Source organism: Pogona vitticeps, chromosome 5 (assembly GCF_051106095.1).
Source record: "Pogona vitticeps strain Pit_001003342236 chromosome 5, PviZW2.1, whole genome shotgun sequence".
Lineage (NCBI taxonomy): Eukaryota > Metazoa > Chordata > Lepidosauria > Squamata > Agamidae > Pogona > Pogona vitticeps.
This window is the reverse complement of record NC_135787.1, coordinates 28,074,922-28,098,394: the sequence shown is the minus strand read 5'-3', so window position 1 is coordinate 28,098,394 and position 23,473 is coordinate 28,074,922. Positions and strand designations below refer to the sequence as shown.

Sequence of the window (23,473 nt, the reverse complement as noted above, 5' to 3'; positions counted from 1 at the left end):
GGACTTATATTATCTGACCAGATCAGAATTTTTTAAAAGTGGAAGAAATATACTGAAGAAGTATACTGAAACAAGGGTGACAGATTCCTTTAAGAATCATGGGATGAAGAACTTGTATTTTTAGGAAGTGAAGCTACACTGAAAGCAGTTGGGAAGATATAAGTCACCAAGAATAGATCAGTCAGTTGAATGATTTCCAAAACAATGGTCTACAGAATGGAAAAGTCCAATTATTGCTGCATGTATCTTCTCTCAGATACAGACAGCAGCAGACACAGGTAACATCAAGGGAATGTATGAAGGTATCAAGCAGGCTTTAGGCCCAATACAGAAGAAATCTGCTCCTTTGAAGTATGCTACAGGCGTGATCATCCAGGACCGAGTACAGCAGATGGAATGCTGAATGTAGCACTACTCTGAGCTATATTCTAGAGGGAACGTAGTAACTGAAGATGGCATTAAATAACATTGAGTGCCTGCCTGTCTTGGAAGAGTTGGACAGTGAACCAACTTTAGCAGAAATAAAAATGGCCTTGGATTCCCTCACCTCAGGCAGGGCACCTGGGAAAGATAACATCCCCGCTGAAGTGCTGTAAAGAGATCATCACTACTGAGCTGTATGAAATCTTTTGTCCTTGCTGGAGGAAAGGTGGACTAGCACAGGACATAAAGGATGCAAACATCATCACATTGTACAAGAACAAAGGCCACAGGGGCGACTGCAATAACTACTTCCCTACTCTTCTCAGCGTTGTAGGGAAGCTGCATGCCTGTGTTGTGCTGAAGAGGCTCCAGGTGCTTGCAGACAGAGTCTATCCAGAATCACAGTGTAGATTTCGAGCTAATAGATCCGCCATTGACATGGTATTTTCCCTCACAGACTTGCAGGAGAAATGTAGGACACAACGACAGCAACCCTTTGTGGCCTTCATAGATCTTACAAAGCCCTTTGATTTGGTTAGCAGGGGACGGCCTTTTAAAAATATTTCCCAAGATTGGATGTCCACTTCGATTCCTTAACATCATCAGGTCCTTTCATGAGGAATGAAGGGCACTGTAGTTTTTGATGGTGCAACATCAGATCCCTTTGACATTGGAAGCGCAGGGCTGTGCCCCTATGCTGACTCTGTTTGGGATCTTTTTTGCTACAATGCTGAAGCACACTTTAGGAACTGCAGCAGAAATTGTCCATCTCTGGACTAGATCAGATGGAAAGCTGTTTAAGACCAAAGTCCAGCTGAAATGCATGCAGGACTTCCTCTTCGTCTGTTGTTGCCCATTTTGCCGAAGACCTCCAACAACTTATGAATCATTTTATCAAGGCCTGCCAAGATTTTGGAGTAAAAATCAGCCTGAAGAAAACACAAGTCATGGGCCAGGGCATGGACTCACCTCCGTCTATTACCACGTCTGCACAAGAATTGGAGGTTGTTCATGATTTTGTGTACCTTGGCTCAACGATCTCTGACATTCTCTCCCTAGATGTTGAGCTGGATAAACGCATTGGCAAAGCAGCTACCATATTCTCTAGACTCACAAAGACAGTATGATTTAACAAGAAGCAGTTTTTGAGTTTTTAAAAAGTGAAACTGTTTTATCCCCTGTGCAGACATCAGCAACCTTTTCTGTGTGCAGATTTAAAACAGATCAAATACATTGAGAAGACTAAAGTTGCTTATCTTGAAATAGGATGGTTAATTCCGACTGGGTTGTTTTTGTTTTTTGTTTGTTTGTTTGTTTTAAATTTGGAAGGAATCCAGACTTTGGGTGTTGGAGTTAATATTGGCTTTGAAGAAAGCCATTTGAGAGGGAAGAAACCATAGACTTTCTGGCTTTTTCATCACCAAGAACCTTGTAAACATAAACATTGTTGCAAGGTTGAGAACAGGGAAGGGAGACATTGACCCTGCCAATCAGGACCAAATTAAATGAGTCTCAGGAAGATAATATTATACCTCCTTGAGAAACAGACACTTAAAAGAGTTTATATTTCTGGTGTAAAAATATTTTATAAGATCCCTGAGAAGTGAAACAGAGTGTATGTGTTACAATGGTGTTACACTTACTCACACCTTTTCTTCAGCATTTCATTAAAGTCCAAAACAGTACTTCAAACTATTTTGGCACATAGAAACTACAGTCATATTCCAGCTATTCTTGCTTCTGTTCTCCCCCCAGCAACCCTAGTAAATGTCATGTGTATGTATACATATACTTGCTTTAAATGCCAGGGAAGTCAATTCTTTAAAAAAAAAACTTCTGGTTTATGAATGGGGGATATCCTATTACAAAATGCCAGGAAAAGGCCTGAATATATTAAAGACCTGCAGAATATCACACCCACATTGCCAGCAGGAAAAAGGACATTAAGCTTTAAATAACAATTGGCAGCCTGAATGTTGACAACACCAATGGCAGCAGTCAAGATGGTCTACAGGGCACCCCCTTGTGCTCACTGTCATATATGTGTGTTGAAAACAGTTCCAACAATTGCTTTGTGTTTGGGTTAGAAGTGGTTAACTGATGGAGAAAGAAGGCAGCTTCTGGGATTTTCCTTTGCTTGGTGTCACTTTGTGAACGGTGAGCACAAGAGGGTTTCTTGTAGACCATCTTGACTGCTGCCATTCATGTTGTCAATAATCAGAATGTCCATGTGTAAAGCTTGCCATTCCTTTTTGCTGCTGGCAATGTGGACCGAAAATTATGCAGCAGTATCAGACCATTTCCTGAATAAGGGATGCAGAAACACAATATCCCACATTGATAAACCAGAGGGTGGTGTGTGTGTTTTTTTTTTCAAAAAAAAGAATTCAATACTTAATAATACTGATTAATCTCCTGAATCATAGGCACGCAATACACATCATAATGTGCTACCAAAACTGTGCAGGTTATTGATTATCCTTGCCTCACTTTTTCTGATAAAAAAAGATGAGATTAGTTTTTGTTAGCTCAATTAATCTGGCATCTCTCTTCTGCACTTTTGCATACCATTCCTGTTAGAAAGGAAGGATCCTGCTGCAACAGGAGTATTGATCCATGTTAACCTTTGGGTTCAGAGGCAAGCCTTTTTAATTACTTCAGCTGAATTACTTTTTACCGCATCTTGAGAACTCTAGCTCCCACATTTTAGTGTTGTTAGTGTGTGTGTGTGTGGGGGGTTCTTCCTGTCAGACTAATAATGCCCAATTGAGCCTGCCTTGCCTCTACTTGAAAAAAGCTATTTCTTTGGTATCTCTAAGGACTTGATAACCTCTTCACTCTCCTTAGCTAGAGGTGTTTTGACCCTTAATTAAAAGGCAAATTTGTTGTCTCCCATTCAGAAGACAGCAAATAATGATCTCATTAAAATGAGGTTAGTGTTCAGGCCTTAGAGCAATAAGAGCTGAAGTCTCATTAGTAGCTAACAATCCAGAACACAGCACATAAATAAAGCTAATATGGCAGAGGAAAATGCCTTGGTGCATTAAATTTGAGCAGAATCAAATGTTTACAGTCAGTGATGTCTAGGGCATGAAGTTTTAATGTACTTAATAAAGAAAAGCAAATTGCTTCCTATTAGCCATGAAATGTTCCCGGAGAACTAGCTCCCCAAAAAGTTTATTGTGCAAATGAAGGAGATAGCTGTAATTAACATGGACATTGTGGGAAAATATCACTCCTGCTTAATAGATGCAGCAATTATGAAGAATAAAGAAAGACAAAGCAACTCAAACCTTCGAAATGTAACTATGCAGATGAGTCTAAAATCCAGCTGAGTAGAAACACTATAAATAAATAAAAAGACGTATTCTTTGGGTACTGAAGAGAGATACATACTCTTGTGAACAAAGCCAAGAAGCAATTAATATAATGAAACTTGCCGTTCCACAAAGAAACTGAACTGCTTAATTATATTACTTTTGTGAATGCAAGTTATGAAGTTGGACATTCTAAAATGAATCTTTAAAGATCTAAAGAATTTAACTACGTTTTTAAAAATTAACTGTTTCTTTTTTAAAAAAAATTCAATAACAAAACAACAGTGGAACTATGGTGAGTTCCAACATGAGAGTTAATTGCCAAACTACATAGATTGCCTAGGGTTGAAATTCCTCTTTTTTTAAAAAAAAAAAGCCAGTAATTACCACACATATTTAAATATAAAGAAGTTCCAAAGTCTTTAACCAGCAACAAAACATTTTGCAATAATTGCCTTCCCTTCTGGGTTTCCAAATAGCCTCTTACAATTATGCATAATTAAAAGTGAATATAAATATGACTTTATAATAAGGAAAGGAAAGTGATCATTTATTCATTATAGTTTTTTTGTGCAGCCTTACTTTGGGGCATTTGGTGGTGTTTTTATTGAGGCAGTGATCAGATCCACCCATCTACTTTCATAGCTGCTTGCTTTTAATAATACTACATCATCATTACACATTCGCATAATAGAGAATCCAATAGGCATTGATTTTTCACAGTTCATTTGTAAACTAGTTATAACTATTTCTTTAATCTGTGTTTTTGTAAATTACATTTTAAACCACTGGCTGTGCTATGCATCAATGCACTAACATGGGCAATCTTGATTTTGCATCCGCATCTACTGGATGTACAATTTGGCCCTGCAATAAAATGTTGCAGTATATTTACATTGTTTTGCATCCTTTAGCAGGTGACAGAAATTTCTGCCCATGAGCTGCATCTGGCTAACAGAGGTTCTTGAGAAACCCTTTCCAAAACCCTGCTCCTGGAGTGTAGTGAAATTGGAGTTCTTGCTGACAGGGAGAACCTGCATGTGAGCAAGAACCTTTCCTCTTGAGACACATTACTCTCTACATGAAGGAAGTAGGTAGGGAGAAAAGAGGGGCTAATTGCTTTTCACGAAGCGTGTTGCCAAGATCCATGTAAACAGCAACTGAACAGGACTACCACTAACACTATCCTGTGACCAAAAAGCAGTACAAGAAACTGCAGGGTGTGCTGAGGGACCTCCCTCCAATTTCTGCTCCATAAAGTAAACCCTCCCTCATACTGTCCCAATTTAGAGGATGAGAGCACAGTAGGGAGAAAATCCTAATCTCTAGCCATTGATCTGAATTTAAGAAGATCTGAGCTATGCACCACTTAAAATGGCTTAAGGAGCAGTTGAAAGATCTCCTTCATGGATGTGTCAGATCCTGATAAGGATTCCTGACTCCCCCTGGAGTCCTATAGAGATTTATAGACCTCCTAGGCACAGATCAGAAGCCTAGAGCGCAGGTTCATCATAGCTGACATTGTCTCAATAAAAGGCTAATCCCAGAATGAAACCAGGCAATCATTGGCAAGCATTTCCAGAATTGTCCGGGCATCTCATTATAAGTCTTCTCACTGTTGCAATCATTCCAGGCTAGAGATGGGATATTTGTATTCTTCTCTTGGGGGACGGGCTGACTGGTAGAGTAGCAGACTGCCATGAGACTTGAGGGCAGTCCCAGTGAGCTGCGGATCTGACTGGCATAGGTAGCCAGCTCCCTGCAATTTAATTTAATGTTGTTAGATGGTACTGTAAGGTAACATATATTTGCTCTTACTTACTGTAAGGCTGTAACACAAACCTCATTTTACACCAACACATTTTCTTCTTCTCTTACCACTAAACAAACAGCTTAAAGTCACATCCATCCTTTGCTCCTTTTACAACATTCTGCAAAAGCTTCTACTATTTCTTTGTTTGTTTGTTTGTTTGTTTGTTTGTTTGTTTGTTCTGCTTTTACCCTGCCCATCTAGATTCAAATTATCTACTCTGAGCGGCTTACAGTCTGAGCAATATATAGTGGACCCTCGACTTACGGAATTAATTCGTATTGGAATGGTGGCTGTAGGTCGAAAAGTCTGTAGGTCGAGGCTCAATTGACCTACAAAGCATTGAAAACCGATTAATTCGTAACAGGCGTTTTTGTTCCATTTTGGGTTTTTTTCCGGTCTGTAGGTCGATTCTCTGGCTGCAAGTCGAAACTAAATTTTGCAGCCAGAGAAGTCTGTAACTCGAAAAGTCTGTAAGTGGAGCCGTCTGTAAGTCGAGAGTCCACTGTAAAACAAGAATTAAAACAGACAATAGCCAAACAAAAAAGAGAAGTAAGCAAATTCCAAGATGGGAAAACACAGGAAACTAAGTGATGGAAAGGAGGAAAGCCTGCCTGAAGAACCAGGTCTTCACTATATTTTTATTCTCATTTATCTAACACAATTATCCACATGTATCTCTTTATTAATTACTATTATAGATAAAGAGGGACGTGATGGCACTGCGGGCTAAACCGCAGAAGCCTTTGTGTGCTGCAGGGTCAGAAGACCAGCAGTCGTAAGATTGAATCCACACGACGGAGTGAGCTACCGTCGCTTTGTCCCAGCTCCTCACCAACCTAGCAGTTTGAAAGCATGTAAATGCGAGTAGATAAATAGGTACCACCTCGGTGAGAAGGTAAACAGCGTTCCGTGTATAGCTGCGCTGGCCACGTGACAATGGAAATTGTCTTCGGACAAACAATGGCTCTACGGCTTTGAAACGGGGATGAGCGCCGCCCCCTACAGTCAAACACGACTGACTAAAATGTCAAGGGGAACCTTTACCTTTATCTATAGATAAAACACAATATCAGAGGCATTTTAAAATGCACTTCGTTTCCCACCCCCCCTTGTTCTCTGTTCACATTGTCTCATTGTTTATGCTTTGTCATGGAAAGTCGCACTCACTGAACGGGAATCCTCTGCCATGCTATCTTATCATTAGCTGTTACTAAACAAGCTAGATGTGTTGGTATTGTAATGCAGTGGTCCCCAACCTTGGGCCTCCAGATGTTCTTGGACTACAACTCCCAGAAGCCTTCACCATCACCTCTGCTGGCCAGGATTTCTGGAAGTTGAAGTCTGAGAACATCTGGAGGCCTAAGGTTGGGGACCACTGGTGTAATGTAAGCTATCTACCAACCTGTAGTTTTTGCACATCCTTTCACTTTTAATGTACCTTTGACTCACTTTTTAAAGAACCTTTTTGAGAACCTTCCTCTGTCTATTCCCTCTCACTAAGCTATTTAGATAGACATGTGCCCTAGAAGGTACAGAGGAGAGGAACAAGACCATATCTACTGCTTAAAGGAACAGGAAAGGAAGCAAGACTCATCAACAGACCCACAGGAATATCAGCCTAAGATGGGGGTTGTTAGAGGTTGGTAAGTCTAAAGGACTGATCAGCCTCCCCAGCTTTCTGCTTTCAAATCCCTTTGTGGACATCTGGGCTGAATAGGTGCTAAGAGGTAATGCTTGGAAAACGCTCGGCCGACAAGAGTATGATGTAGAATTGTGGAGAAATTAAGCACAATTGTACAAATATCACTTCAATGCAATAACACCTTAACACAAATTATACAAGATTATTATAGCTGCAGCTTTATTGCCTGACCTTTTATTTATTTATTTATTTATTTATTTATTTATTTATTTATTTATTTATTTATTTATTTATTTATTTATTTATTTATTTATTTATTTATTTATATGCCGCCCACTCTACCCAGAGGTCTCTTTTAAGAGGTTTCTTTTAAGGATTAAAAACACTGGAGGTGTTGTTTTTGTCTTCTTCTCCCTTAAAATTAGCCTGTTATTCTATGCATGCTTCCTCAGTGTGTTACGTGTCTCAAAGGAAAGGACACTAATTCTAGTTTTGATCAGAAGCAGTTTCTGAAAATTATAGATACTGATGAGAGAGAAAAAAACATGACTCACTGTTTCACTCTCATTTGGAGGCCTGGAATTTGGTAGGGCTTAAAGATTTCTTCTCTATGCATTTGTGCCAAGTTGAGAAAGCCTAAGCAAAGGCTAACAATAACAAAGAATCTAGCCAGAATTCTTTACATCTCTGTTTACTGCACACTGTTAGAGGCCATCATCTCATCTGTAGTAGCACCAATGCCTGAAAATACAAAGCACCCAGCTCTGCCAGATCAGTTAGCTTTGGAGAGCAGGTAGAAAACTCCTGGCTGAGGTTTTTCAGTAGTCCATCTGAAAATTTGTTCCAGTAGGAAGTTGCTTCAACATGTGTTGCAGTTTGGCAATCTTTGGCATTGGTCAATAAGAGATGAGAGGTGTCTAAAATGTGAAGCTGGGGAGTTGTTGCTAAACTTCCTGTCTGTCCTCCAACCTGTCCATAACAACTGCTGTTCCCTTGCTTATACTTTGGCAGTATTATTTCTGCAACCACTATGTTAGCACTTTCTTTGTGGCTGAGATTCTTGTGGTGAATGGTATTGTTTTCTGCACAACGGCAGAAGCACTCCGTGTAATCGTCTAATCTGATGTCATGAGCATCCCAAGAGGGACACAGCCACAAGGCTGACAAAAAGTTAGGCCAAGGTGACAGTAGCCCTAAGTAATTTCCACAGCTTCTGCATTGGAAGGGGTTTGGATTCAGCTCAGCTGACCTATTACCTCACTGGGCCCTCAGCCATCCAGCTAGTTAGAGATGGCACTCTAAGTCACCACAGAATTCTATGTGTATTCAGTGAGGTGGGAGGGCGAGTCCCATTAAAAAGACTTCTGCGTGGTTCAGTATATGTCTGTACATGTTTGTAACACTGTTAGGGTGTTTCTTTATTTCTTTTTTTTCTTTTAGACAATGGGCTGTATCCAGTACTTCAGCTAGTTTTGTTCTTTTTTGAGAACAAACTGTTTACAAAAGATAATTTACCTTCATTTTGGAGAATTTCTGCATGACTGTGTAGAAGGTTGCTTTTTCAATAAGCTAGTGATCCATAGTCTCCCAAGATTCGCCTTGCCCATTAGTAAAAAGCTTTCCGTTGACATTTGTCTCATTAGTATTATTTGAATTTCTGTTCCCAGAAGAATGAAAAGTACTTTTTCATGGTTTATCACCTCATGGTTCAGTATCTCTCTGAGGCACATTGGTAAAAACTATCAGTATAATTCTCAGGTGAAATCTGTTCCAAATGAAGGCAGCAGTTCCTTTGCCCTTCAATGTTTGCTATTCTTAAATATGTTATATACTAATACCAAATATGTTCTCTGAGCACCAATCTTCATATGGATAAAACAGGATCATCACAAGAGGTCACCTCAACAGACTTGGTGATTCCCAATTCTTTTGCAGCACACAAAAACCCACAGAACAAAATCCCAAGGAGGGAAGGAACCTGGACAGCCCAATGAGGAGTGTCTAAGTACTTTCACTAGCCACAGAACAAGGGCCAAAATTATACTGCTTGGTAATATTTGCACACAGCGCTTAGTTGTACTCACGGTGGGACTTCTTCAGATCATGTGCATGGATGCATCTAGTCCTGGTGGAGCCTTCCCACTGCCCGAAACAGTGCATCCTGGTGCCCTTCTCCGAGTCACAATCTCTTCACATGCTCCATTGTTGGGTTTCTGTATTCATGTTTGCCTGCTGTGTGCTTTGTAGTGGGAAGATGCTTGCCACTAATATGCCTGGAGGGACACACAGCAGATAAGCAAGGAAGTCTGAGATTAGGGGAAAGGGGTGGCCCTATTGTGGAGAAAGGGGAAGGTGAGGTGAGGTTGATGTGTCTTTTTGCTGCTTATTGTTGAGGAGGATGTATAGAAAACTAGGAGAATGAAGAACTGAATGGAGTGTCCTGGAAATATGTGGATACCTGACCCTAAACTGGAGTACTCATGTTGCAATTTTTTAATTGCAGATCACACTTATACTGTATTTAAATCTAAGTTAAAGTAGGGTTCTGTGGGGGGGATATAAGTCACCAGAGACAGGGGCTGGGTATCAGTTGGCAACAGATTTCAGAAGGATTTGCAAATGGGCAATAAATAAACTTTTTAGATGGAAGCGGGTGCCATACAAATAACATATGCAAACCAGAATTTATATTGCCATAACTTCTTTTAACGTTACCAGTTTGTGTTTATGAAAGCTGAGACTGGAACCTTAAGAGAGTAGATACTTTATCATAAATATGAGCATCGTGAGCAATGATAATTCAAAAGAGAACAGATTTGCTCATGTGTATCCTGTTCTTACAAGTACCGTACTGAGATTTGGCAGGTTCTGCACCATATAAAAAACCTGGCAAATCTGCTAGTTTTTCTTTTCTGATAATGCAGTTGACAGTACCATGTCATTCATAACGTTAGTTTTCTTTAACCTAAATCCTACTGTTATTACCAATATTCACTGTTAACATAATCCATTAGGTCATGTAGGAAGAGAAAGTTACTTGATACTATAATATATTTGTTAATATTCTTAACTTTTTAGAGCTCAAGAAACATTAGGCTAAAAATGAGGCATTATTTTTTTCCCTAAAAGCATGCTGTTTCTTATTTGTTTCAGGCCTTACTAGAGACTCAAATTTTACTACGCACTCAGGTTGCAAATTTTACCTTCAACCTTGGATTTTCAGGAAAGTTTTACCACACAGGTAAGAAGGAATTATATAGTTTCAGGTAGCAGTTAAGCAAGCAGACGATTGTAAAGTAGTGCCCTCCTAGCATGGTTCATAAACAGCAATGCAATAGTGAAGTTAAACCTGACCTACAAGCATTTGAAATTCTTGAAGTTTTTAAAACTGTTGTCAAGAGACTTTCCTTCCCAAACTTTCCTATAGCATTAGAAGTAATACTAGAGCTGCGCCCAAACTACACTTAAATATTTCCTCATCAGAAACAAGTTTTCACAACTGTATAAATTTATTCCCTCAGGAGTGGGGGATTAAGAACAAACTTTGGCCTTATAAAGGACTGTTTGAGAAAGCTGAATGTCAAATTTATGTCATGCCTCCAAAGGTAGCTTATCAAACATTGAAATGTGCACCCTCACTCCCCATGGGAATGCCCTGTGGATGTATAACAGGCATACAACTAGATAAATCAAAATTCATATGCCAAAATTTGTGGGTGTTTAGTTATACATGTACATATTTAATATTTTAGAATCCAATTCCAAATGTTCACATGCAAATTTAAGTCATGGGAATTTCAAGCCCTCCAAATGGTGTCAACATTACTGAGCTGATGGCAGAGCAGCAAATTGGTAGATTCATTTCAAAAGCATACTAACGTAAAAGGTACACCTAGATCATTTTCCTGGGCAGATAATGTCAGTGGAGAGATTATAAAAGAAGTAGATGTACTGCCAGGTACTTAATGCCAGCTCAAGACAAGGTAAAGTTGGTGCCATCTTTGCCTTTCTTATCCTTTCAACTAGAATAAAGGGCAAAATGTTGAAAAGTGAAGTTTCTGCCTCCCTTTAAGCAGGAGTCATAGATACACAATGCATCTCCCACTGTATCTTCACATGGTTAGGAATTGAACTTACTAAAATAAAAATATATAATTGAGGATGCTCTGTGGAATCTTCGGGAGGTTTTTTGTGTGTTTTTTAAAACTGTATTGCTCTACCCAAGGGAGAAAAAGATGTGGATTAAAGGAATTTAAATTAAATGAAAAGAGGATTACTTCACCTTTTCGGTTCTAAGTAATTAATTGATTGTGCTCCTCTCCTCATGCCATCATGACTGATGCTGCAGATTAGCATTACCTGCTTCCAGTCACATTTTTGGATTTCCAGTCTCTATCCGAGCCCTGTTTAAAGCCTTCTCTGTGTTTAAACTTTATTTAACTGCAGCCTTATATATCTTCTTCATTAAGAGCCAGCTTTAAAGGTTAGCAGAGATTAGGGGCAGGGAGGTGCTCAGTGTATCCCCCTTATGTCGCATCCTACTTCCAGGCTTTAGCAGAACCCATACTGAACTGTTAAATCGAAGAAATGAAGCTCTAAAAGATTAAACGGGGGTTGTTGTCATAATACAAATAAACACATGTATGTGTTATTTTGCCTCTTCAGCAATTGTTTGCACCTCAGCCTGTGGGACATGAGGTGAAATGCTAGGAACTCATTGCTCATTCTATTGAACAAATAGCTGACATTTGTGGTCCTACAGGACAGGATACATGCCTCCAGAACCAGCTTATAGCTGGTGTCTTTCAATCTTGACCTTCAATCTTGACCTCCTTTTCATAGATGGCCAATGTGTGGATCAAGAATGACACCACATTTTTAAACCCACCCTTGACATCTGGACTCTGTGTGACTATAGTTTCCTGTCAGGTGAAGAGCCCCTTCTTTAAACTGCTGTCTAGTACATGGAGGTCTGGTAGCAGGGGGTGTGATGTTGTGGGAAGGGTAAATGGCTGCCATCACTGCACCCTTGTATTCATGCATTATGGACTTAAGACAGCATTTGTGTACAAATTTATGACTGAGTAAATCCCATTGTATTCAGTGAACTTTTTAGGAGACATACTTAAGTTCGGAATGCAAGTGTTCCATATCTCTTTCTACTATGATGACTTAGTAGAATAACTAGTTGTTATCTCAAAGCCATTTGAAGGACATTTAGAGTCCTACCTTTTGGCTGAAGTTACACATACTTGGTGGTCTCAGCTTCATGTGCCAGGAGAGGTATTTTGCAATGCTGTCAACAAGATAACAAAACCAAGCTTTTTTTTCTGAAGAAATTATGAAAAAGTATGTAAAACTGCAATAATATGAACTGGACTAAATGATTATTCATACTTCATCACACCAGTTCTAAGGATTATAAGCACTAGAGGGCTTCTTTGGTCTTTTTTTAACGAGGAGCCACTCATTCCCTGTGGACTGTCTGTGTGTTGCACTTCTCACAGGAAAATGACAGTAGTTTTGCACATAGACAGTTTGCACAAATAATGGAGACCTTGCTAAGAAAAAAAATCACTCCTTTTCTTGGGTCTCATCTAGAAGTAAATAATTTTGTGGAGCATGACAATTCTTTGCTGAGGTGTTTCACCAAGGTGAGACAGCCTAAATTTGTGAGAACAAAGAATTTAATTGAAAGAATTAAAAATTCTTTAATTTCCCTACCTATGCCAGCTTTTGGAAAAAGCCAGCCTAGTACACATACCTCTAGCAATTTAAGCTTGTGCTAAGTCTTAGGTACAGTGGTGCCTCGACTTATGACCGATGGATGTAACTCGAAATGGTCGTCAAGTCAAAGCACCATTTCCCATAGGAATGCATTGAAATGCAATTAATCCATTCCAGCCAAAGAAAAAAGTCACCAAAAAAAATCACAGCAAAACTCATTGGAAACGCAATTAATCCCTTCTGTCCGAAGGGGGGGGGGAGAAAAGCAATGAAGCGTACATGACCCATTGGAAATGCACAGAAAACGAACAGAGCAGATCGGGAATGCACTAAGAACAAAGGGGACAGGTTTGTAAATGCACAGAAAACAAAAGAAAAAACAAGGGAAGCATGCAGGACCTATCGGAAATGGGGAAAAACCCAAAAAGCAATCAAACCCCCCAAGACCCATCAGAAATAGGGGGAAAGCCAAAAACAAACAAATTCCCCAAGACCCATTAGAAATGGGGAAACCCCCCCCAAAAAAGCAACCAACCCCCCAAGACCCATCAGAAATGGGGGGAACCCCAAAAGCATCCAAAAAACCCCAAGACCCATTGGAAATGGGGGGGGAACGAAAAAGCAAACAAATCCCCCAAGACCCATCGGAAATGGGGAAACAACCAAAAAAGAAATCAACCCCCCAAGACCCATTGGAAATGGGGGCGGGGAAACACAAAAAAAAAACCCCAAGACCCATCAGAAATGGGAAACCCCCCAGCTCAAAACCACACTGCAAAAACACCCAGAACAGTTTTTTAAAAGCAGAAAACAGCACCTTACCTTACTAGGCAGCCTGAAGCCTCCCTGCAAATACACACACATGCTGACTCAGAAGCAGAAGGAGGCAGTCCCAAGCCTCATCCGACGCACACTCTCTAACTGCTCGGGCAAAAGAGCTACAAAGAAGCAGCCTCATCGCCACCTACAGTTAGAAATTTGAATTTCCCACCTTTTTCCCTGCCTTTTTCTGTTCATAAGTGGAAGCTCTGGTCGTAAGTAAAAGCAAAATTTTGCAGCCGGAGCTGGTAACTCGAAATGGTCATAAGTAGGGATGTTCATAAGTCGAGGCACCACTGTATATGTATTGCCATAACCTATGTTCTTCTCAGGTTTGACCTTTTGGCACATTAGCACCAACCAACTGGAGAGTGTAATCTACTCTGTGTTCATGCAATGATTACAGCCAGGCTGAACGACTGTGATAGGCCATACGGGGAACTGTATTTGAAAAATCACTCATAAGACCTCTAATGATGCAGAATGAAGCCCAGGTTCTTGTAGGATCAGCATGGTCTTGAATGGCATACTTCCTGTTTTGAGGGATGATATGCAAGTGATCATCTTAGTTAGAATGTCATCTTATAATGAATGGAGTATGGATAGCACCACGAAGACATAGAACTTTACTCTCAGGTAACTAAATTTAGCATTTTGGATGATTTTTTATTTGTATTCATTCTATGGGATGAATCATCAGAACATTCGGGCTTGTTCCACTTTATTTATTTGTTTGTTTGTTTGTTTGTTTGTTTGTTTGTTTGTTTGTTTATTTATTTATTTATTTATTTATTTATTTATTTATTTATTTATTTGCAAATTTGGATTTACTATGCCAATCAGTTGCCATGACTGTGAGTCATAGTTATGTTGTTGTTTTGTTTTTCTGGGGAGTGTTCCCCCTCCTTTTTTGTATGTGGTAACGAAGTGAATTTTTTATTGTGAAAAATATGTTTATATGAGAGTAGAGTGTCATGATGCCCAAGAGAATACGTGAACACAAAAAGTAGCTGGTAATAAAACATATAATAATAATAACCAGTCGTAGCAATTAACATTCTTTTCTTGCAAGTGTCACTATCAAGCTTTGGACTTCACAAGGACATATCATACCTATAGTGGTTATGTCAGTTCTAGGGCTGCAACTCTATCAGGAACTCTCAGGAACCTTCACCATTGTCTGTGCTTACTAGGACTGCTGGTAGTTTCAATTCATCAACACCTGGAGAGTGCAATGTTGCCCAATCATGCTTTGGAGCTTAATCTCAGCAAGCACTAACCCAGACCTTGCCCTGAAGTATTCTCAGTCCTAACAAGCTGTATCATAAAATATGTGAATTAATGTTGTGGAGGGAGTCCTTGTAAGTAAGTTCATCATGCCTTGATGTCATTCTTGTGTCATCACCTTCCATATTGCTAAAATAATAGGACATGATTGCCCAATCATCTCTCCATAACCTTGAAACCTGGCATTCGGGAATGCTAGAAAAATAGTGACTTCTGTTTTCAAATTCTGTTAATCCATTGAGCTTCTTAAACTTGTGGAATCCAGCATTACAATCCTCAACAAAGTTATCTGTATTTCATAGGTTCATACATTGGATATTACTGATGACTCTTTCTCACATTACTTTTTGATATTTCTATTCTCAGAATGTAGACAAGAAAGGGGGAAACACACATATTCTAGTTTTCCCAACACCTGTAAAGTCTTGTCAGTCTTCTTCAGAGGAAGCAGATTTCATAATTCCTATCTCTTTCAGCATGTATTTCATATAAGTATGCTGTTATGTTCACTTCGAAACCGATCTTTCTTTTCTTTTTCTTCCTCCCATTTGGTATATATACCTAGGAGATTGCCTGAGTACCTTTTCAATCTTATTCATAACATTTATTTACATATTATAAATGGGATTATTTGGGATGAAAACAAATCCAAAATCTGAGCACTAGTTCAGATTAAATGAAATATACAGGGCCAAACTTTTTGTACCTCTTCTTTTATGGACAAATTTCAAGATTATGTTGGAAAACTTTAGGGCTGCCAGCTACAAATCCAGGGAACCAGAGCTTAGAAACCGCACATTTAAAGAAGAACTTTTCTCATAATATGTTCATTTTTGAAGTAATGGTGGTAGATATTAATCTTTTCGCCTTCAAAACAGGAAGAATCCATGGACTTATTTACAAGCCCATTAACTGTCCTGGAAGGTTTTCCAGAGTGCGATTCAGCTCATGAAGAAACCGAGTATGTCCCCTGCAGCTTCCATGTAGGTTTTTAAAAGAAACAAAGGCAGATTTCAGTAGTGCTGCAGTAGCAGGATTTAGGGAGACCCTTTTGAAAGGGCAGAGCATTAGAGGGAAATAAGTGAAATAATACCTCAACACTATATTATTAACATGTTACATCACTAGTTAGGGACAGGTTGTAGGTAATGAACACAACTTATAGCACATAAAATTCAACAACAAAAGCAGTGACATTATTTTTTTAAAATTAATGTTTCCAAGCTCTGCTTGGAATGGCCTAGACCAGAACATGATGTAGTGTTTTTCTGAAGGGGAAGGTAGGCGCATGCACACACACTCAAATGAACGCACAGGTGTACACACTTACAATAGAACAGCAGTCCTCAACCTTTTTTGGGCCGCGGACTGGCTGGGGGAGTGAGCTCCATGCGTGGGGGGTATGAAACCCACCACGCAAGCATGACACACCCATCGTGAGCATGACACGCCCCCCACATGTGTGCGGGGGGTGGGTGGAGATCAGTATCCATGACCCAGTTCTGGCAAGCCCATAAACCAGCACTGGGCTGTGGACTGGGGATTGATGACCCCTTCAATAGAAAACACCTTTGTCTGACCAAGGTGGAGCTCCTAGTTTTTGCCAATCTCCCTTACACGGTGCAATCTCCTGTAACCTACCGATCCCACCAGGAAAGCTACTGATGAGCATTAGGGAACCCGCTGCAATATCACATAGAGAAGAAGAATAGATTTGGAATATGAAAGCTGGCAAAAGCCAACTGACTGATGAGAAACCCCCTCTTGTCTAGCATAAAGCCACCATTGGATATAACTGAAAGAATTGGATGTCTACAAAAAGATGAAGAAAGTTTACTTTGTACCACATTGATAAAGACCTCATCCTAAGGGGTTTTTTTTCGGGGAGAGGGGGGTTGTTTAGTTTTTGTTTTTTCAGTGCCAGGATTCTGTTGTGGAAAGTGGTGAATAACACAGTTCATGAAAGCATACACAAAGTGCAAAAAAAGCAGAGTAGGTCTCTTGGAAGTGAGTGACTACCTATCAGACCACTCTGCATTCAAGACTGAAAATTGTGCAGTGCTCTGTAATGAATGAATGAATGAATGAATAAATAAATAAATAAATAAATAAATAAATAAATAAATAAATAAATAAATAAAGCCCAATAGTTGTCATGTTACAATTCAAATGGTGAAAAAATATAAGTTCCCTCTTGAGTAGCATCAGTAGTCTTAGAAAGGCATACAGAGAGTGGATTATGTGAATGTAACCCTAATCTTCCCAAATACATGCACATTTAAAAATGGCATGTCTATATAAATGATGGGGCAACTTCTATTTTTAAAATGCTGTCAAATTTCCTAATAAGAAGTTTTTTCCTACTTAGAGCTGTGAAAATCTGACTTGCCACTTTGATTATATTTTGCTTGTCTGTCCCTGTGTCCTCTGGGAGCTCAATGGCAAAAATTTATATCACATGCCAACTGTTCAAGTTTTCTATTTCCCAGTTGACTTGAACAGTATCAATATTGAATTTGTGACGGTGCCAAGACCGAGATAGTGTCCATGTACCTATGACTGTGTATTCCCCGGGGTTTTATAAGGCTCACTAAAATAATGTGAAACTACTAAATATGTTGAGGCATGGTGGGGCCTTCCATCAAGGGAACCACTGTAATGTGAATTTAGTCAAGCATTTTAGAGTTAAAGTGAGCCTTACTTTTAAATCTGGTATGGTGGCTTTGTCGCTTGAACGTAGAATGTCAAAATATTCCCCATGCAAACATGCACTTTATTGACTCATTATAAATAAAACATGGTGAGGTATTCTTTAATTACCATAAATGTGGCTTGTTTACCCAAGGAGGCTTTTATTGTAAGAAGCAGAACATGTTTTATTAGTGCATTGAAATGACTGTGCCTTATTGACTTGTGCTTTCATGGACAGTTATTTTCTCCATCCTGAAACTCAAAAGTGAAATGAGCATTCCAGAAGGGCAAAAAAATCAGACATATTTATAAGTGACAGGCTGAAATCCAGTTGCTAGTCTCAATAAGTGGAGACCCTCTGAATGGTGAGCCGACACTTTATATAGTCCTGTTCAGTAGAGCCATTGCTGGCCTACTTTAATTGGGACTATCAAGTGCCTTCAGACGTTATAGACTGGGCTTCATATAATCATCACATTCTTCATTATATTCTCTTATCACACCCAGGTAAAGATAAATGTTCCCCTTGACAATTTTTGTCCAGTCGTGTTCGACTCTAGGAGGTGGTGCTCATCCCCGTTTCCAAGCCATAGAGCCATCGTTTGTACGAAGACAATCTTCCGTGGTCACATGGCCAGTGCGACTTAGACACGGAACACTGTTACCTTCCCACCAAAGTGGTCCCTATTTATTTACTCGCATTTGCATGCTTTCGAACCGCTAGGTTGGCGGGAGCTGGGACAAGCGACGGGAGCTCACTCCGTCGCGTGGATTCGATCTTACGACTGCTTGGTCTTCTGACCCTGCAGCACAGGCTTCTGCGGTTTAGCCCACAGCACCACCACGTCCCATGAGCTTGCAGAGCTTGCAGAAATAGCTTTTTGGGCTTCAACACCCGGAATCCTGTAGCTAGCATGACTGGGAGATTCCAGTGCAGAAAAAAAGTAATTTTTCCAAGCTTTGATGCTGTTATCATGATGCGACCCCTCCCTGTTCAGATTAGCAAAGAGTGAATATCCCGTTCCTATACCCAGCAGGCAAAACGTTCTACTAAGGTCCTGCCAAGTGATCACCACTTGCTCTATCCTGGGGCACTGAACAAGTTACTGGTCCCTTCGGAAAGAGGATCAATGAAGGAGAGGTGCTGCTTGCAAAATTAAGACAAGCTGTGATGGGACTCTGCTCATCCTAATCCTGTTTATGGGCTTCTGAAGAGAGGCATCTACTTTGGGGGATATTTCTGTGCAAATGGTTATTAAATCCTTATTTCAGAGGCAGAGTGTCACTGAGCAGTAATTTAAGGAGCAGGGTAAAGAGAGTGGAGGGTTAATGTCCTCCTCCATTGCTTAACAGACTTTTAGGAGGAAAAGTGTGAAGCAGGATGTTGAGCTAGATGACTTTGCTTTGACCTAGCAGGGGTCTTACATTTGTAATTTCAGAAGCCCAAATAGACTAGTGAGGTACACCATTCCGGATGCACTGAAACTGAAATTGCCCACGAGCAAACTATATTTATTGACCAGAAGAGCAGAATAAGAAGACACTAAAAATAGCAAGATAATGTTTTCTAAACCATTTAGGTTAATATACTGTCTCGAAAACGGGGGGGGGGGAGGGACTCTTCTATGTGGTAGAGTTCCACTGGCAAGACTGTAAATTTCCTACATCCTCCTCCTCTATACATAAAGGCAGCATGTTGTATCTCAGTTGGTAACCAGTGAAACAGCAAGACTGCTCATTTTGCTAGAACAATTAAATACCTCTTAAAAGGTATTGAATTAATTAATAGGAGTCTAACAATAAGGTTGAATCGATTCCTCCTGCATGCTCCTTCATGTTACGTTACTCTTCCAATGGCATGACTCTGACATGTATAACACTCCACTTTGGATGTAACAGTGAGGCTTGAAGATCAGTTATAGTCCATGTCTAGTTTTCCCCAGCAGAAAACTCTGAAACTTTTCAGTTCCATCCCTTCATCTATGATTTTGTGCCCCCCCAATCCAGGTTATTGAAGTCCACCAGCAATTATGTGCATTAGGCAAATATGATACATGGATGTATCATGATGTATTTACCTTTATATCAAGTATTCTCTTCATGCTGTATTTTATTACTATACATAACTGCTTGTACACATTAGTGATTTGGACAATAAAGAGATTATCAGAAAGAACTCAAAAAAGTAAATGATGCCCTCTAGCACAGGGCAACTGCTAAAATCTGGAGATCAAAAGCAAAGAAATGGATTGCTTAAACATAGGTCCTGCTCCACAAACAAAACCAGGCAATATGGATGTTGCAAGTCCGGTGAAAAAACCTTTAATCTTTCATTATTTTCATTAGTGAATTTTACAAAGAATTGGAACCTGTTTACAAAGCATTGGAGACCACTGTTGTTGTTTTCAGATGGAAAAAAGGTTCATCAAATATACTTGTCTTGGTATACTTAGATAACAACCCTATGCCACCATCACAGTTTAAAGAACCTTCCTTAACCTGGAGCTATTAAATGTTCTGGATTTTGGCTCTCGTGATCTTTCCTCATTGGCCATGTCAACTGCAGTCCAAAACAACTGTAGAGCAGCCAGTAGAGGAAAACTAGGTAGATTTGAGAAAGATAGATTCAAAAAAGAAGCAGCCTTACTAGGGTTGGTTGCATCTTAATCATTGCCTTCATTCCTTCTGTTATGTTTAAAAACAGTACTTCAAGACTGATTTTACACCAATGAAAAATCTGGTGTAATTTCAGCCCACTGTTTCTACGTTCTTAAAGATCAAACAACTGCATTCATGGTGATTGAAACCCCACCTTTCTAGCTAACAGATCTTAGTAGTTCTGCTGGCAGCTCCTTCTGTTAGCAAATCTCTAAAACGACAGGAAAAGGCTTGTGCCTAATCCTATCCCCATATCCTCTGGACCACCTCTCCCTATATGAACCCCTGTACCAATTGAAGTCATCCAGAATGTCAGTTCTAAAGGTCCCAACCATTAAAGCTGTCCTGTTTAGGAAAACATATTTTCATATTGCTCTTACGCTTTGGAATTCTCTTCCTGCAAAATACGACATCCCTGCAGGAATTCAGGAAGGAATGTAAAGCCTTTGGATGTTAGGAAACTGTAATTCCATCACCTATGTGACAAATATTCATTATATGGTGATGCAAATAAGATTAAACTGTAGACTTTAGGCTATGGGTAACTGAAATATTTTATAATTTGTTGTGTTTGCTATTCTTTGTTATTTACGTAATGGTATTGTGGTCTGTGCCATTCTGGGTGTCTGGGTGGATAAATTAAAATGATAGATAGACAGACAGTCAAATGAGATGGGGGATGGGCAGGCAGGCAGACATATCTTTTGAGTTAGGATTGCACTGGGGCATTTCTCAGGCTGCCACCCCCACTCTTAGCCAGCATGGACAACAATAAGAAAAGGTGGGGGTTGCAGTCAAACAGCATATGGAAGAGACTGATTTATCAGTATTTTATTAAGGACAACATCATGAGTAGATGGTAGACATGAATTGGTAACATCTTGATTTGTAATCTCATAACTGCTATGCTTGCAACTGCTCACTGTAGCTAGGAAGTATCAGGGTGGGGGGATGAAACAGATCTCCTGAGATGTGATTTTTACAGGCTAGGCTCTGCAGCGAAGAAGGCTTTCATACATCCTTGCCCACCAGACTTCCTGTGGTAGTAGAAGGCTTCACAGGGTATTTCCTGCTGATTGGATTGGATAGGTACACTCCATATATGATAACCTAGTCTATAATGGTACAAGTAGATTCCAGTGCTGCAGCTCTTTTGCTAGGTTAATCTTTAGGAGCAAATCAGACATAATGTTACGTTTAAATACTTCAGTATCCTGGGTTCTCTGCAGTTGGCATTGCATAAAAAGTGGCTGTTGGTGTAAAGCATCCATGACTAGACCCCCATTCAGATGTTATTGGACAGCATAGAGGGGGCAGCATGTTTAAACCATTTCCCCATGATTAAAACCCCTGCTTCAGTAGAGTTCCCAGTCATGAAAACTCTGTATGCACATTCAGCTCAGCTCATTTACAGATGCCTTTGCAAACTTTTGTAATGAATAAGTGAAATGTCTTCCTTCTCAGTGGGGATGGGGGGTGAGGGACTCAGCTGCATTTCTATGTCACCACCACAGTCCCAGTCCCTCATGCTTTCAGGTTAAACTCCTGAACAGCAGTTAGGCTACCAATTCCTGATGTTCAAATGCTACACACGTAGGTACCAGAAACCCATTTATATATGACAGCAAGTGCATGGAATCCTACATGAGATTACTATTAACCATACTTCTTTGGTAAAGTATAATCGTTAAGCAGTATACGATCTTTCATTAAATATTTCTGGTTTTTTTTTTTTAAAAAAAACAATCTTCAAGCATTATTTCTGACGCAAATCCCACGGCCTCAAAAGCCCTGATATTACCCACGCCTTTCTTCATTTCACAGGAACTATTGAAGAAGATGAAGGTGATGACTTGTTGTTGAGTTCTGTGGATGAGTTCTGGTGGTTTCCTCACATGTGGAGTCACATGCAACCTCATCTCTTCCATAATGAGTCATCGCTAGTGGAACAGATGATTCTCAACAAGGACTTTGCATTAGTGAGTATCTGCAGTCTCCAAACAGCTTGAAGAGCAGATCCATGCTGAATATTTAACAATGGCCACAGTGGTCGTAAGACCAGATAGGCTGGAAATAAATAAATAAATAAACAAACAAACAAACAAACAAACTAACTAACTAACTAACTAACTAACTAACTAACTAACTAACTAACTAACTAACTAACTAACTAACTAACTAACTAACTAACTAACTAACTAACTAACTAACTAACTGTCGCTAGTCCTAACAGAATGGACATTCAATTGCTGTTAGCTCAAAACTGGAAGACATTAGGGAAAAACACTCGGACAGGCAATACGGTCTATTTTGTTTCGCTTTATTTACACACTTAAAGCAAGCTGGAAAAACACAACCCTCTCTGTGCTTGGAATAGTTACATTTGTCAAATTTTATTTGTTCTGAAAATGAGGGTGAATTTTACTTCCATTTATTCCTGATCAATATTTATTTATTGTTGAACTGTTAAATTGACAGCTAACCCAAGTTCTTTTGGTAGTTTGTAGCATGCAATGTAAAAAAATGTAACTGCAACAATAAAACAGCATACAATCCAACCATTATTAAAGAAGCAGAATACAAAACAGAAAGAAATATGTCAGTTTGGTTTGGAGTTTTTTTAATTTAATTCAGAAGATTGAACCAGGAATAGGAATTTAGCACAAGGTCATTTTGCAGCTTTAGTGCTGATGCACTAGTCAACAGGTTAACTTAAAAGACCTGCACATACACAACTTTCCTTCCCATCTTTAGTGACAGGCAAGCGACCAAAAGATGTATCACTTGCCAGTTAAAAACAAAGCTGGGAAGAAGACAAGTAGGAGAAATCATGCACACACCAAGATGGAATTTGCAAGAAGCCATCCCAAAGTCTACTGAGATGTTAAGAAGGGCAAAGCAAAGGCAAAATGGTTTGGCTGCTTAGTGGTGAGTGATGGAGATGCAATGGAGGGGGGGAAACACACTACAGCTGCCTCTATCTAGCTCTCTTTCCCTTCTCGTCATTTTGGACATGCGCCTTTTGCTTTAATCCATGCACAGCAGCCACTGCATCCCCTCCTCCTTGTATTTGCATTTCCTAGGAACCAACTGCCG

The 23,473-nt window shown here is 39.7% G+C and overlaps 1 protein-coding gene across 2 annotated transcripts in view; it reads left to right on the top strand.

Annotated features, from left to right (window-relative positions):
* LOC110083896 (bifunctional heparan sulfate N-deacetylase/N-sulfotransferase 4) overlaps nt 1-23,473 on the top strand; it is a 138,951-nt gene that overhangs the window by 38,998 nt on the left and 76,480 nt on the right. For both annotated transcript variants that reach the window (XM_078376627.1, XM_078376626.1), the window contains exons 2-3: nt 10,349-10,436; nt 22,202-22,356. In XM_078376627.1, coding sequence (XP_078232753.1) covers nt 10,349-10,436; nt 22,202-22,356 — 243 coding nt within the window. The remainder of the gene's footprint in view (nt 1-10,348; nt 10,437-22,201; nt 22,357-23,473) is intronic.